The sequence below is a fragment of the Delphinus delphis genome, chromosome 6, assembly GCF_949987515.2.
Source record: "Delphinus delphis chromosome 6, mDelDel1.2, whole genome shotgun sequence".
Classification (NCBI taxonomy): domain Eukaryota; kingdom Metazoa; phylum Chordata; class Mammalia; order Artiodactyla; family Delphinidae; genus Delphinus; species Delphinus delphis.
The window spans coordinates 9,269,885-9,285,156 of NC_082688.1; the positions used below are offsets into that span (position 1 = coordinate 9,269,885).

Genomic DNA, 15,272 nt, shown 5'->3' on the forward strand with positions numbered 1-15,272 from the left:
AAGCAAGTTCTCTGCTATACTGCGGTGATGTGGTCAGTGAGAGCCCTGGACTTGGGAGGGGGTCTGGTCCTGATTCACCACTCCCAAGGGCTGGGGCTCCGTCACTTCCCTTCTCAGAGCTTGAGTTCTCCTGATCAGCACAGTGGAGAGAAAGCAACTTCCCCTCCCAGCCTCCAGGGAATCATGAGAGCCAAATGAGTTCATGGGTAGGAAACTGCTTTGTAAACCGTAAGGGGCTATATAAACAAACGTCAATACATTTATGACATTTATACATGTAGGACAATCTGTGACAGCAAACCAAGGGTCTTTCAGACTCGTGGATCCTTTTCATGAAATGTCACAGCTAGAAATGACTTTGGAAATCAACTAATCCAACCCTGTAATTTTACGGAATGTGAAGATGACCATCACAGAGGTCAAGTGACCCAGCTAAGGCCATGAAACGGCCCAGACGGGCTCAGGTCATCTACTCCCAAAGCAGGACGCTCCCCACGCCTTCCCATTGGTGACGTCTTCCCTCCCTGTTTTAAGTTCCTAGAGAGAAGAAGCACATCTTACACACAGGGTTCAGAGGGCCTTGAACACAGGAGATAACTATTTGCCGAATCAGCGAATCTTGACTTACTACGTCGTAGCCTGTCGGGGCTCGGTTCCGAGAAGCCACCACCCCCACTCCCGTGATGGGATCCATTGACGTCTCTGGCAAGGCTTCTGAAAGGTCTTTGACTTCAGGCATGGCGGATTGCTCCTGGTTCCAAAAAGGAAAAAGAAAGCGTACAATTCAAACGGAGCATTTAAAGTGAACGATGTCAAGTCTCGCACAGACAGAACCAGCGTCTTGGGGCAAATATCCTGAACTAAGCTCCACGTACCTGGACTGGCTAAGGGAGCCCTGGACCCTTTCCTCCGATCAAGAATTCAAGTCCTCTCCAGCCCCTGCTCTTCTCAAGTGAGCTTTGAACACTCTGCTGCCCAGCTGCCTGACTTCTGAACAGATACCACCAGCTTCTCTGAGGATGAATCAGACACGGCTAAATCTAACAGTACCTTCCGTCTCTCTCCCTCACAATACCTCCCTGCAGAAGTGCAGCCTTCCAAATCCACAGCGTCTACCACATCCAAGGGAGGACTGTTCGGGCGGCAGAGCTCTGCAAACACACAGAAGAAAGTGCTCTGGGCATGGAGGCCAAGGCATGGCAGTGGAGTCCAGGCTCTGTGACTTACTAGCTGGTGACCGGGCAAGCAAGAGGTCAGGACACTGACAGTCGCAGAGCTGCTGTGAGAACTAAAGGAGTCACGTAAATCAAGGGCCTGGAGAGGTTCCCTGGCACATAGTAGGCGCTCAACAAAAAGCAGATGAGACTGGAGGGTTCGGGATACAAAGGTCCAGTGTAACTGGCCAGAAACATGGTTGGTGCTGCTCCCAAGAGGACCGGCGGGTCCCTTTGTTGTGTTTAATCCAGCAGGTCATGTGGGCACTTACTCAAAGCTAAACACTAACAATGACCATAATTCTTGTTGGGCACTTTGGGAGAAAGGGAGGGAAATGCAATTATTATTCTGCTGCTGATTGCCTCTTGATGTGACCAGAGGAGACAAGCAGAATATAGAGAGAGCACCGGGTCTGGGCAGCTCGAGTGGCAGCGCACCAGAAAGCAAATGAAAAACCTAACACCTTATGTGAATGGCTTTTAGTGCTTTTAAAAGGACAAGCTGCGAAAAAGAGCAAGTTAAATTCTACCTCCTTCTGCAGCAATTGAACTCCACTGGCTGTGGGTCTGCCAGATCTCTCAAGGCTGGGTACTGCTTCTAAAGTAAACCAAACGCCCTGCCTAACCAGGCAGGCAGGAGGAATATTCTTAGTTCTCAGCCTAGAACCAGAAAAGGCAGAGGCTATTAAAACTGACTACAGCCTCCTGAATAGAAACAACCAGAATGCTGTATGCAAGTTACCGTGTAATCAGCGTCCCCTGGAACCCACGAAAGGCTCCAGAAACAGACTTGTCAGTGCAACGGAGCCAAGTCTCGGGTTAAGGCTAGGAAGTGCCTGGCAGCAGCCACAGTCTCAGCTTCTGTTTATGACAAAAGCCAAACTAAGTTCTGCTTTACTTAATTCTACTGAAAATAAACTTCTAGAAGCACAGGGCAGGGGGGACAGGACACCAAACCACATCACTGCATCGTTTTCTGTTTTCAAATTTCACTTACCAGGCAGCTTTACCTGCATGAAGAACAGGGTTTAATGCTTCCTGCACACAGTAGGCACTAAATAAATATTTACTGACAGAATCTGCATACATGCCCCCAATAAAGGTTTAGAATTAAATATCTGCACCAGCCCAATCCAAACACTGATCGAAAAGTACTTCACTTGGAAAACCCCATATTCCTGGTAACATGGAAATAACGTTGCTGCAGTTTGCAAAATATTGGTACCTGCTGTTGGTTACCAAAATGCTTGCAATTAACAACTCATTAATAGAATGTACAGTTCTGCCAGTGCTAAAATATCGTGCTGTGAATTTAATAAAGAACATCAGAGGTGAGTGTTGTTGTTTTTTAAGATAGTAGGGCTTCCACTATCTGAGAGAGAGAGGGGGGAAGTGAGCATGCGAATAAATAAGAAACATTTTATTAGCTGAGAGATGCCCGTCCTCGGGTCACCACATCCTCAGCCACGTACTGATGACAATGGCCCTCCTCTGCTCTGCAGCGTGAGCAAGGGCAGGGGGCTGACGCCGCTGCTCCCACAATGCACCGGGCAGCCCAGCACCGGGCCCCAAGATGGCTGCGGGCGGCCTCCCCGAGCAGACAAAGAAGCCGGCGGCCGGGCCCGCGTGCCTGGTCATGGCCCGGCCTGCAGGCTGGGAGGATGCGGCAGACAGGGCATTAGCACCGAGCATCTCGGATGCACGCCTCCCTCTTTCCTCCCCCCCCCGCCCCCCCGCAGTGACTGTGCCCTGGGGATCCAGCAGCCTTTGTGAGATACAGACAAATGACTCCTCGCCACGCGGAGCTCCGCAGTGGAGGAAGCACCACCACCAGCAAAGGAAGCTTTTAATGAGAAACGCCCAAGATATCCACGGCAGAGGCAATCACTCAAAGCAGCCTGCCCTGAATTACATATTTTCTGACTGCAAATTACTCTTAACAGCGTTTCTACCGTCACTTCAATTGACCTTCCTAACAAAAGGCCATTTATTAACTAGCTCTCAGTGCTCCCCGGGCTGTGCGCAGCCTCCAGCCACAAGGGATGGCACCACTGTGTCCGCGGCTGCCCGGGTCATAGGCCAGGCCTCTGCGAGGGGGAGAAGAGGCCATTAATGCCGGGCTGCAGAGCAGACCTGCCGCGGGGAGGGGTGGGGGCGGCAGGGTGTTTAAGGCCAACATTAACCTGTCTTGCAAGATGCGATGCTGGGCTACAGCAGAAAACACGAAGGCCTACTTGCAACAGCTGGTGTCATCCTCAGCACTGCCCACCCAGCACCCACCTCTATCTCCAAATCCCAGCTGCACACAGAACACACTACACACCTCCCCACATCCGAACAGCACCCTGCAATTACCAAAAAGCTTTCTCGGGCTCCTTCTCAATCGATGCTCACACCAAACCTAGAAGGTGGCTGGGGCGTATTATCCCTATTTTAGAGGAGGAAAATGGAAGCCTGGAGTTCTCAGACACCAAGAGCTGGCAGAGGGCAGAGCCCAACGGGACCTCTGGCCCTCCTTCCCCAGTCTGGTCTGCTTTCCATACACTGTGTATAGACAGACGGACTTACCATCCGATATCCCATCAAGAAAGCACTTTGAACACCAATTATATTTTAAAATGCCAACGCTCTTCTTTCTCTAGCTGTAGCCCAGTAACTGAAGCAAGGGGGAGAAAAGTACAGAAAGATAGAAGTAACATGGGATTAATTTTCCCCACACCTCAGTTTCAAGATTCAACACTTCCCTCATAAATAATTTACAACAATAAAAATGAGCTAAGGCCATGTTTGTGTACGACTGAGGTAAATTTAGACCTAATGAGGGAGATCTGAGCCCTGCACAGGAGCGAACAGGTTGATGTATAGCACGGTGCGAGTGCGATCCACGGCACACGGGGGCTCCATTACCAACTGGAAGTCACAGGGCCAACCGGGGTGGAGGTACAATTGGGGAAACTTCTACCGTCCCAGCTGTGGCTGCAAGGAGGGCTTCCACAGAAAAAGCCAAAAGTTGATGCAGTATTTTAGAGGCCAGGATAACAGATGCTGAGATTTCTGAGAACTACAGGATTGAGCCAACCTAAAGCTAAGTCGGTTCTCAGTAAACGCCAGGTAAGGAATGAAGACGGTGGCAGCACCTGGGAGTCACATCTGCCCTCGGGCACGGAAAGGGTACATTGGCGACACTGACCTTGACCTAGTCCTCCTAGCTTGACCTCGCAGGTCATTTGGTCCCTATCCCAACCTCTACCCCGAGTGTGCAGCCAGCCTCACTCAGATCACTGCCAAGGCTGGGGGCTACAGAGCCTCGCTCTGGACAGGCATGCCCGTGTCTGCCCCGAGAGGATTTCTCTGCAAGGTGGGGAGAGAGACAGAGAATGAGTGTATGAGAGAGTGTGTGTGTGTGTGTGTGTGTGTGTGTGTGTTGTACATACTGGGACTAGAGAGGCTGGATGGGGTCAGTTAGGGTGAGGTGTGATTTCCAGGCCAGCAGGATTTTTTCCATGCTGTGTTCAATGAGTTCTATCCAATAACACTGGGTAAGAGAACAGCTTCCTACGTGAGCCTGCAATGCTGCAAACAGTGCCTGGGGGAGGCCCCAGCTCCCAGCACTGCAGCACCTCACCAGTGCTGTCATCCCAGGTTCACAGAGAAATGAACTTTAACTATAAAGCCCCTTCATACAGACAGCACACGGCTCCCTTGTAGCTGATCAAAGAATTACTACAACAGTGTACTTAATCCCTATAAGTCAGCAGTGCTGGGCTTAACTGATGCTGAACATTGTTTCAGAATCAAAGGCGTGCCTCCCGGCCCCAGTCTGGGAGAAAACTAAGCTACTGTATCACAGTTGAAAACTCAGGGGAACTTTGATATCATCTCTGTTTAATTTCCCCGGCCCTGTGAGCCTGGGGTTTATCTCGTTTTATCAGCTCCTGTACTGAAATCAAAACCCAACTAGCAGAGCTCAGACCTCTCTCCACGGAGGCCCTTCCAGCAGCAGGGTGGGGTGCAGGCCGAGGAGTTTAAAGCACTTTGCGCCCGGGGGCGGGGGGAGGCAACAACTGCCGGGGGGCAGGGGGTGCTGCCTTCAAAGGAGGCGCAGCAGGGACCCTGGGTGAGGAGGGAAGGCCGACTCAGAAGCGGAGCCCTCGCTGCCCACCAGAGCTGAAGGTGGGACTCGCACACAACTTCTGAGGAGAGTAATTTCAAAGTACTGCGGGGGGAGCAGGTTAAATCGGGCTACTGCAGTTGAAATGACAAAACCAGTGAGTTAATTAAGTCCCTACAGAAGGATGAACTTGTGATCAGATTGTTTGAAATCCAAAGTCAAGGGCACAAAAGACAAACTGTCTGCCCACATCTAGCAGCTTGTGGGGCTGAGGAAAAGCAGTGGATAAATAGTTCACTCCCCGTGGGAAACGGCCGAAGAGCAGGGCCTCCACTGGGAACGGCCGTCCCCCAGGAAAAGCTCCGGCTCTGGCCATCGTGGGGCAGCTCTCTGCCTGTTTCCCAGCAGCAGCAGTGGTACCAGTGGGCTGCGGGGAACCCGTGCCCTCCTCTGTTGCTCCATGATTCCTGGCACCTTCCTGCTAACAAATCTTATGCAGGGGACAGAGGACAGGGGAGGCCAGGCTTCACCAGTGCACCCACAACACACACACATACACAAACTGGGCCACCTCAGGCAGCCCTGGTGCAGAGCCCTACCTCCTAAGGAGACTGCAGGCTGAGGCCAGAGTCCCTGCGGCAAACAGGCACATGGCCAGCCGGCTCTGGGGGCTGCCCATGGGGGACCCAGGCTAAGAGGCGTCCACTACGGAACCTCAGGATAGCATCCTGGCGCCACCTGTACTTGGGCCTGGATCACTTATCTAGTGACCAGTCAGAAACCAAATCGTTCTGACAAATGCTGTTGAGTACGACCTGGTGGCAACAGGCCACAGGCTGCTGGGAAGGCTGCTAAGATACTGGGGAACTAAAGCAAATATTTTCCTAAGCTCCCCTAGATCACAAAGAACTTTCCAGCTAGGGAACTAACAATGGCAAGCACTTCCTTTTTCTCCAGTGAAGGTCTGTTACTTCTAATAGGAGAATCTGGTGTACAAATGCATCCATTCCATCAGACCTATGTTTAGACTGATATTAACCATTGGATTACCAAACCCATTTTCCATAAACCATGTGAGGCGGGCCTGCGGTTTGGGCTGCTGCAGCCCGTACAGCGCAGTGCTAGACCCTGGAGTTCTCTCTCCCCAGATAAATCAGGATCAAGTTCTACAGCACTGCCGTGGCCAAAGGCCTGCCCCTACGGGCCCGAATGTGAAAAACCAGGGAGCCTGGTGCGGGCTCCAGGAGGAGGGGGCGTTCTCCAGTACACTGTGAGCCCCACCGCAACCTGCAACTCGCTCACAATCACTGCAAATGAAGGTCGTCCCCACCCACTCCCATCAGGTCTAGCGTCATACTGTCGCCTGGAGAGAAGGAAGAAGGACACTGACAGAAGGCAGATGCCCTACAAATGAACCCACCCCAGGAGGTCCCAAGAGCAACATTCTCTTGATATTCGGTGACATAAAATGGTCACAGCCTTGGCTTGATGGCCACAGTGTCCAGAGCAAAAATGTCACCTCAACGCTGGGCAAATGGGCTCCCAGGCCAGAATCATGAGAACACCTGGCTTCAGGTCAGCAGACACCTCCCATCACGACCACCCACTCTGTGACTTGCACATGGGTCTTCAGAGCTTCTCTGGTCATATAATCATTCTGTGTGCTGATGACTTCCAAATTACCTCCACGGCCCGGACTTTTCTCCTGAGACTCAGACGAGTGTGTCTAGTACCCTGCTGGCTATTGTCACCCAAGTGTCCCATTAATACCTCAAACCTGGCTGACCTTGCCATCCTCCCACCTGAAGCATCTCCCACGTTCCTGGTACCTAACAGGACCTGGTGCGTAACAGTCAGCCCACAAATGTTTAGAGAGAGCCCTTGTGCTGAGCGTGAAACAATGGTGAAGATGGAAACCCCAACATTCTGGATGAGGAGTTCTCAAACTCTAGCATGCATGAGTCATCTGAAGAATTCCCTAAAACAGAGTCTTAAACCCACTCCCAGAGATACTGATTCAACAGGTCTAGGGTGGGGCCTGAGAAGCTGCATTTCTCTTTTATAAATTTATTTTATTTAATTCATGTTTATTTTTGGCTGTGTTGGGTCTTCGTTGCTGTGCACGGGCTTTCTATAGTTGCAGTGAGCGGGGGATACTCTTTGTTGCGGTGCGCGGTCTTTTCATTGTGGTGGCTTCTCTTGTTCTGGACCACAGGCTCTAGGCGCGTGGGCTTCAGTAGTTGTGGCACACAGGCTTAGTTGCTCCACGGCATGTAGGATCTTCCTGGACCAGGGATCGAACCCGTGTCCCCTGCATTGGCAGGGAGATTCTTAGCCACTGCACCACCAGGGAAGTCCCAGAAGCTACATTTCTAACAAGATCCAGGTGATGCTGAAACAGCAGGTCCATAGTCCAAACTGACTACAAGGCAGTAGGTACTCATTAGATGTTTGATGAAGGAAGGAAGGGAGGGAGGGAGGAAGGAACCTGAAGGTCATCATCCATGGGGAACAGCCTCAGAGTAAGTCCCCCAGTCTTTCCCTCCCCAACACAGGTTGCCCAAGAGCACCCAGTTCCTCCCCTATGGCACCCATCCCACCATTCAAAATCTGGGTCACATCTCCCATTCACCCCAAACCTTCCCCACTGCCCAGCCAGACAGGTGCTGTCACTAAGAATCCTGATGTTGTCCAAGGACATGGCCTTAGCACATACATGTGCACACATGCACGCACGCACATACACACTTACACACAGTCTTGCCTCTCAGAAGGCTATAATATTTTCCCTAGCAGAACATCAGTTATGCAAAGGTATATGTCCACCACAGTGCCTAGCCCACAATGAGAACTCAATAAATGGATTACGGATAGATAGATGGTTGGATGGATGGACGGACGGGAGGATGGATGAATGAAGTTCCTGTCCTCCTCTCAAAATCGCCAGTGTTTCATCGGATTAAGGGGGGCATATAAAGCACCAGAGGCAATGGTGAGAGTGCCACGCTGGGGTCACTGATGCTCCACGCAGGACAAACACCACGATCCCAGGGCTGGGCCATCTGCCGAGGAAGGGAGGTGGGACTGTGGCACTCCAGGGGGTTCCAGAAGTGGGTGTGACTCAGCTGGAGCAGGCTGGATGAGGGCCTGGCAGGAGGCTGCACGAAGACTCCCCTAAGGAGTTTGTAAAAACTACAGCTGCCTGTTCCAACCCCCAGGTTCTGATCTAATTGATCTGGGCTGGGTCAGAGACTGGAGAACGCAGAGCCCAGGTGCAGTGCCACTGTGCTGGGTGACACAGCGACGAATAAGTCATGGGTACCGCCTGCAGGGCTCATGGGCTGGAGGAAATGTCCCGAAAGAAAGGGACCACAAATGAGGCGATGCTCCCTTTTGCTGGGCAGTCAGGGAGCTGGCCTTCCTGAAAGATGGAGGGTGCAGAGTACTGCAAGGAGTGCAGGCAAAAGACACGGCACCAACGGTGGCGTGAACAGTCCCAGACTGTCTGGGGAACTGTAAGTAGCAGATGGGCTCTGAAACAAGCTTATGAAACGCTTAAACAAACAAATAAACAAAACTGTTAAATACCTGTCTGCACTTCTCTGCTATTTCTAAGGTCTAAGTAATGATGTGGCTCCACAGGAAGGAGCGCCCCAGTGGTCAGAAGGAAGAGATTCCCAAGTCTTGCGTTCCTATTTCCTCTCCTGTAAATGAATGCTTCTCAAGCCAAGGCCACTTCCTGCAGACCCTATAGGGCCTCTTCATGCTATTAGCTCAGGGAAGGATTGGGAGGTAAAGCAGAGGAATGGAAAGGGTGCAGACTTGGGACTCAGAGGGACCAGGGCTTGAGTCACAGCTGTGACACAGCTGTGTGACCCCAAGCAATTCAACTGAATTGGGCTAAGTTTCCACGCCCCTCAAATTGGAATAATGGATGATAATATTTTCTTTACAAGGTTTTAATGTACATAAAGAACTTGCAGAACTTACATCAAAAGATACAATCAACAGAGTGAAAAGACATCCAAAAGAATGGGAGAAAATATTTGCAAATCATATACCTGGTAAGAGGTTAAAATCCAAATCTATTAAGAACTCCTACAACTTAGCAATAACAAAAAGCAAATAACTCAATGAAAAAATGGGGAAAGGACTTGAAAAAGGACATTTCTCCAAAGCTGATATACAAGTGGCCAACAAGCATCTGAAAAGATGTTCAACATCATTCCTCATTAGGGAAATGCAAACCAAAACCACAGTGAGATATCATCTCATACCCATTAGGACGGCTGCTACCAAAACCCAGAAAATTAGTGTTGGTGAGGATGTGGAAAAATCGGAAACCTGGTGCACTGTTGGCGGTAATGGAAATGCAGCAGCTACGGAAAACGCTGTGGTGATTCCTCAAGATATGAAAAATAGAATTACTATATGACCTGGCAATTCCACTTCTGGATATATACCCAAAAGAACTGAATACAGGGTCTCAAAGAGATATTTGTACATACATGCTCACAGCAGCATTATTTGAGATAGCCAAAAGGTGGAAGCAACCCAAGTGTCCACAGACAGGTAAATGCATAAGCAAAATGTGGTCTATACATACAAGGTAGTATTATTCAGTCTTAAAAAAGGAAGGAAATTCTGACACTTGTTGCAGTGTGGGTGAACCTTGAAGACATTATGCTAAGTGACATAAGGCAGTCACAGAGAGACAAATACTCACAAATATGATTCCATTTATATGAGGTACTTGGAGTAGTCAAATTCCTAGAAAGTAGAATGGTGGTTGCCAGAGGCTGGGGAGAGGGAAACAGGAGTTTTATGAGTACAGTTGACCTTTGAACAATGAAGGGGTTAGGAGTGCCAAACCCTCCAGCAGTCGAAAATCCGAATATACCTTAGAGTTGGCCCTCCAAATTCGGAGCTCCTCTGTATCTGTGGTTCTGCATCTGGGGACTCAACCGACCGCGGACGGTGTAGTACTGCAGTAGTTACTATGGAAACAATTCCACGTATAAGTGGACCTGCGCAGTTCATACCCATGTTGTTCAAGAGTCAACTGTATAGGGTTTTAGTTTTGCAAGATGAAAACGTTCTGGAGATTCGCTACACAACAGAATAATGCCACTGATGTATACATTTAAAAACAATTAGGATGGTAAATTTTATTTTGTGTGTTTCACAATATTTTTAAAGCATCTATAATTGGGGTTCTCAAATTTCAGTAAGCATCAGTACAACCCAAGATTCTTGTTAAACATGCAGATTCTGGGGCCCCTTCCCCAGATATTCTGATTCAAGATCTGGGTTTGAGGCCCTGGGTTCTGCATTTTAATAAACATTCTAAGGGTTCTTTCTTAGTTCATTAAGAATTCATCTATTTCTCTCTCCTAAAGGATATTTTTTTGAACATTTTGCTGTGCTGATCAGTATCTGTTTGAAAAAAAAAAAGTGTGTGTGTGTGTGTGTGTGTGTGTGTAGAACAATCCCGTGTTGATCCTAGCCACAGGCCCAGCAAGACGGCCCTCCAGTCTTCAGGGGAGTATGAGATGCTGCAAAGCTCTAGTATGTGACCCCTGGGCTCTAGGCCCATGGGCCTCTCACATTTCAGCCTAGACAAGCTCTGCATCCCGCCAGAAGTGTGTCAAGTAAACCAACGCTTGCCCACAGGATGTCCCCAACAAGAAGGCAACGTCAAGCACACCCTGCCTCCCATGCAGCTGGAGAGAAGAGATGTGAGGTAGGCAACCCCGCTGCAAACAGTGCCGACAATTCAGGGAAACCACAATTCCCAAGGGCGGCCCAGCGAGCACAAAGCCAAGGAGAGCCAGTGGGGCCAGTGCAACGCTGGTCAGGGAGGGCCTCAGAGAGAGCGAGAACAGCCTGGGGAGAGGCAGCTCATTCAAAGAACCCAGGCCTCCCCTCCCACAAGCCAACGCGCAACCGAGACCGCTCACTCAACCACAGCCAACTAAATACAGTGTTCTCAGCCCACCACATCCAACCATGTAGTCATTTGTTATTTTCACCATCATAATAGCACCTCTGACATTTCCCACTCTTGACTCCAACACCATCATGACTTTCCAGTGTGGCAAGGATGTCGCTCTTTGAGCACGAAGCATGGAGCAGTTCCAACCTGCTAAGGCAGCGGGGCCGGGGACACTTGGATTCTGATGCTTCCACAAGCAAATCTGCTGTGAAACTGATAGAGATGAACCTTCAGCGCCCACTCCCCACTTCCAAGGCCCTGAGAGGGGATCACAATGTGTTCACACGGTTGTATGGTTTTGTAAAGCACCAAGATATCCTTGTACACAAACAAGACATTCTTGCATTGTTTTTCTTATAGTCCTCCCCCACCACAACAAACTGTCAAAACAGCAGACCCACAAAACCGGGGTCTGACGTTAGATCCCACTTACATTTAGTGAGGACCCACCAACGCCCTCCACAGTGTCACACACATTCATACACATTAGCCCATTCAGCCTTACGGGGTAGCTTTTATTCTTAGGCCCCTTTAACAAATGAGGAAATGGGGATTCAGAAAGGTCCCATGAGGTTCCATGACTTGCCTAGGGTCTCCTGGGTTCCAGGAGGTAAACTGACATTCTAAGCCCAGTGTTCTTTCTACTCTACCATCCCTTCCTAGTGGCCCTAAACAATAACCACAAACAGAAAGGCACTCTAAAAAAACCTGAAGCTACTCTTCTGATTAACTAGTTAATAAACCCTTAATAATAACCACTAATTTTTAATTTTTTTAATTTTATTTTTTTAACCACGCCATGCAGCACACAGGATCTTAGTTCCCCAACCAGGGATCAAACCTGTGTCCCCTGCAGTGGAATCGCAGAGTCTTAACCAGTGGACCGCCAGGGAAGTCCCAATAACCACTAATTTCTATTAACTACTTGCCCTGTGGCATGAATGGAGCTGAGCACTTCTAATATTTCATTTACTTCTTACTATAATTCTATGAGATAGATATTGTCATTAGCCTCACTCTACAGATGAGGAAACTGAGGCTCAGAAAAGTTCACTAATTTCCCTAAGAACACACAGTAAGTAGAAAAGCCAAGGCTTAAGCTGAGGCCTAATTATAAGTCCTTGCATTTAATCATGGTGCACTGTTCCAGCTAAAAGTGGGGAAAAGCCCACCAGCGGGAAGGAGGCAGGGCAGGGAAATGCCTTCAGCATAAGTCAGGAGTGCGGCCTAAATGCTAAAAGGAAGGAATAAAAAATGTGGATTAAAGAAGATGATCCTAAGCTCAAATGAACCAGTAATTGCTGTGTCAACTGCTGCACATGGGTCTTGGTGCCCAGGTCCCAGAAGAGGCCCCATTTAAATATTCTATGCATGGCACAATATCTTGAAATACCTGGTTCAATTTTCCACAAGCAAGAAAGGTGTCACCTGTCTCCTGTACTAATCTTCTGAGTACACTGAGTTTTTGAGTTAGTCTAGGCTTCCACACAGCTTATCTCCTAACTTTTTTCTAAGGCTTTTCTGGTGCAGCTGATAAGATTTTCTTGCCCTGTTAAAATGAGATGAGATCCAGCCAGCTGTCGAGAAATGTACAATGAGATTATACTGAGAAGGAATCACGGAGACAAAGGCCCCTAAAGAGACTCTGGCCTGCTGTCTGCTTTGTGGCAGAAAACTGAGCGGGGGGCTGGTTCGTGGGTGGGGGCGGGGAGCAGAGAAGGAGCAACAGCCATTTGCCTTTGGCCCTCCTGTGGCCTTCCCCTGTGCCTTGCTGAAGAGGCTGCAGAGGGGCAGGGAATACAAGAGTCATTTTTAATGGCCGGAAAGGCTGATGATTCAGGAAGAGTTGTGTGTTGGTAACAAAGAGGACGAAGATGCTCAAGGGTCTGCCTTCTTCACCCGGCCCCCGCCCCTGAGCCTCACTTGCGCTGGAGTCCCCGTGGGGTGACCATCGACAGGCGCACCATCCTTCGAGCCTGGGTACTCTGGGTCTTGGGTGCCCCAGCCGGCACCTCACCTTGCACACAGGTGCCCTGGAGTTTGGGTGTCCTCTCTGCTCTGCCCAGGTCACAGATGAGGCCGCACCCTAGATCATGCCCGAGGCTCAGGTGCAGTCAGCTCGGCACCCACGTGACTACAGAGAGTGGCCCCCGGGCCCGGCCAGTGAAACCACTGTCCGGGTCTGTGCAGGTGGCCGCCGTGCCCCGGCACAGGTGGGCCGCTTCACCTCTCACTTGGGCGGACGTGGCTCTCGGGAGCCCTCACCAGCCCCGGCCCAGGTTACGCTGCTCGCACCCTGGTCCCCGAGCTCCCTCCGGCTCCGCCAAGCCGCAAGGCCAAGCCGGGAACGGGAAGCCGCGGCGCGCGCAGGGCCGAGCAGAGGCCGCCGGGCCTGTCCCCGCGGCCGGCCGGGCACACAGCCCGCAGGCCTCGGTGCGGCCCGGCTCCGCCCGTCCACCCGCCCCTCGGCCCGGGGCCTGCGCCGGCCCGCCCGCCCGCCCGCCCGCGGGGGCAGCAAGGGCGGCTTGGCCGAGCCTCCGCGGCGCCCTGCCCGCCCTGCCTCACTTAACTGTTTCCCGCTGGGGCGGCGGTGGCGGCGGCTGCGGCGGCGGCGGGTCCCGGCTCCGTCTCACGCAGAAGCAGCTTCTCATCGCCCGGGCGGCGCGGAAGGGGCCGGGCCCGGGGCCCAGGCGGCGGGGCCGGCGCCGCAGGTCGAGCGCGAGCCTCACCGGGGAGCGGCAGCGGCAGGGGCGGGGCGCGGCCTGGCGGCGGCGGCGGCAGCAACAACAGCGGCGGCTCCTTCCGCGGGCCGCGGCGGCGGGCCGGGGCCTCCCGGCTCTGGCGCTGGCTCCGTGGGAGGCGCCGGGCGCCCGAGGCTGGCTCGGGCGGGAGGAGGGAGCGGGAGCCCTCGCGTCCGGAGCCCGCGCCGCCGCCTGGCCGGCACCCCGCCTCCCCGCGGCCCGGCCCGTTAGCCCCGGGCAGGGCCCCGGCGCCGCCGACCTGGCCTCCCCGAGTACGCAGGCGGCCCCCGCCCCAGCCCAGACCCACGGGAGCCCCGGGCCTGTCGGAGCCTGGGCCCCCAATTGCCCCCCTCCCCCAAGTTGGCCTCTTCCAGGGACCCGCAGCCTCCTCAGCTCTCCTAGGCCTCATTGTACCCTAGACTAACCCTTCAGCACAGCCTTAGATCCCTAGAAGCCCCCAGGCCACACACACACCACCCGCCCCCCGTCACTTGTAGGGACACCCAGCCCTACTGAACCCCAAGCCAATCCTTCAGTTCATTACAGTTCAGGAGACCCACTGGTCCAGCTGACCCCACATAAGCTTTGCTTGGCCCTAGTCCCCACTGCTAATACCAGGACTCTCAAACTGACCCGGATCTCCTAGCAATTCTCTGCCTTCCCCTTATGCTGGGCAAATGATCTACCCACAGAGGTCTATAGCAAGAACTATTGAGGGCTGGCCTCCAGGAAGCATGTAGAAGAAGTTTAAGCACACCTATTGCCCTACAGTACTTTAGAAAAGGTACAAGCCAGAGGATAAAATGGAACTGGATGAGGAAGGGGGTCCAGAGCTTGGCCCTCAGCGAGAGTGGCTACTATGAAAGGTGGGAGTCAACTCTGCACCCTTAACCAAAAATGCTGTACAAGCCCCAGCAAGGCACCCCGGAGCAGTAGCCAGCATGCTATTTGTTAGAGCTGAGGACCCTGCAGGACTGATCAGCCTCACTTTGCTAATGCCTCAAGTGTAATTTTCACACATTCTAGGCTTTTCTAAAATAGCTGTTTGATCCTAAAGAAAAGGGTGCCAGGAAGAATTGGCTGGTGGGAAAAAATGTCCTGTGGGGAAGCCTTGTTAGTGTGTGCATTCCTGAGCAACTGTATCACTCAGCAATGCCACTACTTCAGATGGCTTTACAGGCAAGTTCTATCAAACCATTAAGGGACAGATA

General features: G+C 51.7%; 1 protein-coding gene across 2 annotated transcripts in view; it reads right to left on the reverse strand.

The window, feature by feature from the left end:
* Positions 1-14,048, reverse strand: part of MVB12B (multivesicular body subunit 12B) — a 176,186-nt gene extending 162,138 nt beyond the window's left edge. Inside the window, exons 1-2 of one of the 2 annotated variants that reach the window (XM_069540748.1) lie at positions 13,891-14,048; positions 629-751 (exon numbers count right to left, since the gene is read on the reverse strand). In XM_069540748.1, the coding sequence (XP_069396849.1) occupies positions 629-751; positions 13,891-13,971 (204 nt within the window). In that variant the 5' untranslated portion in view covers positions 13,972-14,048. Of the gene's footprint in view, positions 1-628; positions 752-1,075; positions 1,237-13,890 lie in introns of those variants that run through there. The other variant, XM_060014144.1, reaches the window with a different exon arrangement.
* Between the last annotated feature and the right edge of the window lie 1,224 nt (positions 14,049-15,272).